General features: G+C 41.6%; 1 protein-coding gene across 1 annotated transcript in view; it reads right to left on the bottom strand.

The window, feature by feature from the left end:
- LOC105811112 (protocadherin-16-like) overlaps positions 1-6,000 on the bottom strand; it is a 159,429-nt gene that overhangs the window by 34,137 nt on the left and 119,292 nt on the right. Inside the window, exon 3 of the mRNA XM_012645234.1 lies at positions 1,728-1,959. Within this exon, the coding sequence (XP_012500688.1) occupies positions 1,728-1,959 (232 nt within the window). The remainder of the gene's footprint in view (positions 1-1,727; positions 1,960-6,000) is intronic.

A 6,000-nucleotide genomic window follows, 5' to 3' on the forward strand; every position in this document is an offset into this window, starting at 1 on the left:
TAAAGTAAAGCATTACCAGGCCTCATGAATTTCTCATGAGTTATTACTAAGTGCAACCAAATTCCAAAGCACCATTTGACTAAGAAACGTCTTCAACCTAAATGCATAGGCATCAAAATTGCCAACAGTAATAACCCAAGGCTACTTCCATTATGAATTTGGTCTTTGCTTTAAGAAAAAAAATACCATGATACTTCCCTAGATGATAACCCACATAAAGCACATAAAGTGTTCTCCATGATTAACAATGGCATTTGTGTCACGGCCGGTGCCAGGAAGGGAAGCATGTGGCTGAGCGTAGACAGCACAGCCACAGAGATCTCTTCTAAAAACAGAACACAGGATAGTTCATTCTTTAAGATCTTCCAGGGGAAACTGAATGATGAGTGTGTTGATGTCTTTTAAATTCAATTTTTTAAATGCTTTAAGATCCTGTGCCCTGATTACTGGCTGGCCTATATATTTTTGGCAACACTAGTGCCCTGGAGGGCCTGATGATTTGACAAGCAGTTAAGGTCTTCTGTTAAGATGAATTTTGAAAAGGCTAAGATAAGTAGGCTAATTTCCTACAAAAGTATTTTCTTCTGATCTTGGAAATGTTAAAGGGGCCATGTAAGTGTATTATTCTGAGCAAGGAAAGTTTTGCCTTATAAAGACTGCCAGTGTAAACAACTCATCCCCCAGCCAGCTGCAGAGCCCGATGAAGCTCATTTTCCAGGCAGAAGCAGTGACCTGTACCTAATGGGGCTGGGTGAGAGGGCAAACTAACTTAGTGGATCAGATCTCCTGTGTAAATTATTATTTGTGTCTAATATATAGAAACAAATGGCCTTTGCAAAGGGCGTTGTGAGGATCCAGTAAGACAATGTGCAGAAAATGTCTAGTGTCATATCTGGCATTATCATCATCATTACAACAGAAACACATTGCACTCACTGCTCGGATCGAGCCAAGAAATGTAAAAGAAAAAAAGTTTTCTTGTTTCCCTGCACCCTCATTTTTGGACCAGAATCTCTCTACATATCTCCAAAGTATTATAACAGTATATGCTTGAAGTTTTCTATTTCCTTTTAATCAAATATTTCAAACATTATCTTGTTAGCAAAAAACCCATAGGAAAGGGAAAATAACTTCTTAAATATTTATTTCTAAAAGACAGTTTTCCCACGGGGCTTCTTTGGCAGATATGCAATTACCATTGTAGAGAACTAAAAGGAGCTTTAGGTACCATTTTAAAAACAAGGACATTAAGACCCAAAGAGACTAAGGGAATACCAGGCCTAGTAAAAAGAAAGGGATCTACTTTGGATAGCAGTACAAATCTCTTTGCACTAATCTTATCTATTAAAACGTCGAAATGATGCTAAGGCATCCTTAGATGGCATGATCACACAAATGAAGGGAAATGAACATCCACAAAATAAATACTACTGGCCAACTGCTTCTGCATAACTTACTGCCTTGCATCACTAAAACTTTGCAACATAGGCATTATTAGCACTGCTTTTAAGGTAAGGAAACTGAGGCCGATGAAGATCACAAAATCAGCAGTAGGCAAAGCCGGGATTCAGATCTGGATAAAGCCCCAGCCCTTTCAATATACCCCAGTGCCTTCTGGAAGGCTAAGTGAGTCCTACGACACCCCTGTTATTGAAAAAATAACTTTTTCTGGCTTCTAAGCAGAAACTAAACAGCTAGGGGGTGAAAACTGCTCCAAGATCACATACCTGTAGTGGAGTCAATGGTAAAAAGGGATGACAGGTCTCCCGGAACGAGTTCATAAGCCACTGTCCCATATATCCCAGAATCCCGGTCGGTGGCAAGAACACTGATGATCTCGGTGCCTGGCTGGGTCTGAGCACTGATGCTCGTCACATAGGTTGACGGGTTAAACATGGGGTGATTATCATTCACGTCCTCCAGTTCCACACGAACAAAGGCTTGGGCACTTAGTCCCCCCTGTTGGATGAAGGAGCAGTGATTACAAATGGGTCTGCTGAACACTGGGATGGAGACTAGTTGACAACAATCCTAGAGTAGACTTTTAAAACAACACAAGGTATATGTATACATATACACACCTATATATTCATTTTACTTTTAACCTTGAGACATGAGTTCATATGTAGTGGCATGGTATCTACACTTCAGTCATGATTCTTAAACATTAATGAGATTACCACTTAAAGCTCCTGTGAGGCAAAAATTTCAGAGTGGAGGCCAAAGATATTCAAGGGAAGTTGTTCTGATGTCCAAAAAGGAATGGAAATCACTTTTATCCACGTGATAACTTTAAAACAAATGTTGGTAAGTACTAAGGGGAAGGGGTAGGGAGTATTGGTGAGGGATGCCCTGGTGAAACGCTCACTAGAAAGGTACTTCCTTGACTAGACTTCAGTTATCTAGAAGAAAAGGACAAGAGGCCAAGGAAATAGCAGGTGCAAAGGCCCTGAGGCAGGAGTGCAGTGCAAGTGTACCCCCCTGGCCTTTTTAGGCGCAGCAGTCTAGAGGCAAGTAGGGCTGACATCAGAGAAGCAGCGGCAGGTCACAGGGCCTCTATAGGGTACTGGAAGGACCATGGCTCTTCCCCACTGGAGGGTTTTGAGCACAGGCGTGATTTGGTTTGACTTAGAGTTTAGCTGTTTCTCTGGCTGCAGTGCTCAGAACAGACTGAAGAGTAGCAGGGTATCAGGACCGGACAGGAGGCTCTTCGCATCATCATGACCAAAAGGGATGGGGCTTAAAGGAGATGCGAAGGTACTCATCCTAAATACTCAGGGCCAGATTTGTTTTGGAATGCAAATTTTCAAGTTTTAGAAAGGAAATATAGTGTACAAAGTAGTGAGACACAGGTCCCATACTGTGTATTTGCTATTGTCTCCATCTAAAAACAAGGGGAAGGAGGGTGAATAAAATAGGAGAAAATAATCCTCCGCAATTTTTATTTTTCTAAAGTAAAACATATGTTCCTACTTTAAAGCACCATTTTCCATTTCTATCTGGTACACTGTGGCACTTTCATCTTTGACAAAAAGCCTTGGTAAGTCACAACGGCCTGGGTTTCCTCACTCCCTTAACCTCCCCTCCTCCTGTTTTTGGTTTTTGGTTTTTTTTCTTTCCTTTCCTTGTTCTACTGTGGCAGGGAGGCACTGAGTAAGGAGGAAAAAGAGCAATGAAGAAGAAAGTTTGGCAAGAAATAGAGGGAGAGAAACAGTGTGAGTTTCCACGTTCTAGGCTGAATAAAGTGCCAGAGCCATGCCAGTTATCAGTTGGAATAGGAGAAATGCAGAAGGCTCATTACGATTGTGATAAAAACAAGGCAAGTTCATCCATCTGGCCTGTGTGCTTAAAATGCAGATCGGCCTCCATCTTCACCCAACCTAAATAGCCTGCAAGTGTCCAGGCGCAGTGTAATCAGAGGGGACTGGAGACTGGCGAGGAGAAATACTCCACTGCATCTGACATAGGCCCCGCTGCTGCTCCAAACTCAGTGTTGCCTTCCCTTTTCCCTTGATTTTCCCTTTCTATTTTTATTTCTCCTCAAGTTCAAGAGTCACTTAGGGTTAAGGAGGGGCTAAGAAAGCAGGAAAGAGAAGTAATGGGCCAGGGCCGTGGTGGCTCACACCTATAATCCTAGCACTCTGGGGGAAGATTATTCCAGATCAGCTGTCTCTACAAAAAAATAGAACAATTAGCCAGGCATGATGTCACACACATGGTGGCACGTGCCTGTAGTCCCAGCTACTCGGGAGGCTGAGGCAAGAGGATCACTTGAGCCCAAGAGTTTGAGGTTGCTGTGAGTTAGGATGACACCACTGTACTCTAGCCCAGGAGACAGTGAGACCCTGCCTCAAAAAAAAAAAAAAAAAAAAGAGAGAGAAGGAATGAAAAAGTGGGGGAGGTGAACAACACTGCACCTTAAGACCTTTAAAAACAAAGATCCTAACTTCTAGGCAGTTCATGAAGGATCTAAATCAGTCAATGCAATAAAAAAACAAGAAAATGTTAGACGGACAAAGTGAAAAACATATTGTCACAGAACAATGAACCTTTTTGCAGGAAAAGTATTATAGATCTCAGTATTCCTTTTAAACAAATTCATTTTTTATCTGCCGGATTTATCAAATAAGGGATACTTTCCTCTTATAATACTCATGCATGAGTGTGTGTTAAATGTGTTCTACATATATTTCTCCTTCTATTGTTACAATCTCCCTTTTTTAGATTTTTATGGCTTCCCCCACTTGTTACAGGTAAGAAAACCAAAGCACAGGCTAAGTGACTTGCTCAAGGTGAGACTGTAAATAGCAGATCTGCAATAGGAACAATGATCCACCTGCCCCCAAAGCCACTGGAGACTTCTTCTAAATTAGAGTTTTAAATATTTGCTATGCTGTAAATTCTGCCTTTCATGTAAGACTTGTTTACAGACTGTACCAGGGAAAATGCCTCTAATGGACTCCATCTTAAGAGAATAAAAGGAAGAGAGGACCCTTGTTTTTAAGGAACTTACAGTCTGTGGGACAGACACTACACCCCTAGGTTCGTGGCACAGCACAACAATCTTGAGCCAAAAGACTTGGGCTCAATGCCTGGCTCTGCCCATATCCGGGACCACAGACAAAGAAGGTCAGCTGGTCCCTGAGTCCAAGCTACCTCTGCCATAAACAGAGCTATCTGCTTGCCTTACAAGCCTATTGTTGAAATGAATGGCATATTATATATGAAACCGTTTATAATAGTTAATAACTATCAAATGTAAGATCTTACAGGCTCTTTACCCTAAATACCTGGGGCCAGATGGATTTGTTTTGAAATTCTGAATTTTTCAAGTTTTAGAAAGAAAACATAGTGCATATACCTAGTAGGGTCTGGGGTAGCACCACGTAATCAAGCACTTACTAGTCTGCAGCAAAATGTGTGAACAGACATACTTAGAGGGATTAAAAAGCATTAATAATAACCTCAAGTCAGTTCGAGGCGAATTTCTCACCAGATGAATTTTAAAAACCCACTTTGAGAGTTTTGGGGTTATAGATAAAATCATGGTATAATTTCAGATGCAGACACATGCTACAACTGACCTACGAGCACCAAACAGACCTCGACACTGAAGGGTCTTTGGGTTGGGTCCCCAAAAACAAATAAAATTTGACAGATATTTCCAGTGACAATAACATGGTAGAAAGTGAAATGATATTTTTAAAAAAAGGCTCTGGCATGTTGCAGGAAGGGTAAGCACACTAGTAGGGCTAACGAGGGTGGGCGTGTAGAGGGAGAGGCTGGGTAGGATGGAGCGGAAAGGCTCCACAGTCAGATTCCCGTCACGTGATTTAAATGCTAAGGAGGATGGACTATTCCACACAGCAGTGCACTCTGCAGTACAAAATGTGGTGTGTACACCCTCTGTACATACATTTCTGTTTGTTAATAAATCGTGTACACAGTTACTGTGCTAATGGATTATTTCTAGTAAACATATCACAAAAATGAAATTAAAAGGATAAAATTCAAAGTTGTAATGTTTTTTCCTAAACCGCTACATGAGACAACTATTGCTGTCAGTAATGAAGTGGCAAGATCAAATCTAGGTTTCAGAAAGAGATACATGGGGTAGCAACGAAGAGGTGTATCCTTTAAAAAAAAATAAACGAAGAGTTCCCTTAGTTAAAAAGTCGAGACAATGCCGAATTCAGCAAGTCAAATGGCCCTGAGCACTTCTCACAGAGCCTTTGTTGCTGAGGTGTTCCCCACTCTTAGATCACAGAATCTTCTGCGATCCCTCCACAGAAGGAATATGTTGGGAAACCAGTACCCGCAGAACACAGTGTGGGAAAAGTGCATCTAAACTCATTTTCTCCTTCCCCTTAGAGTGTGCCGTTCCCAGTGCTGTGTAACTAAACTTCTGTCCAGGTAATGGAAACTGTTCTGATAAGGCAGCCTCGTGAGAGACTCTGAGTCAGAACCACCAGCCAAGCCTCTTCTAGATTTCTGGCCCTT

This window comes from Propithecus coquereli, unplaced genomic scaffold (assembly GCF_000956105.1).
Source record: "Propithecus coquereli isolate 6110/MARCELLA unplaced genomic scaffold, Pcoq_1.0 Scaffold228, whole genome shotgun sequence".
NCBI lineage: Eukaryota > Metazoa > Chordata > Mammalia > Primates > Indriidae > Propithecus > Propithecus coquereli.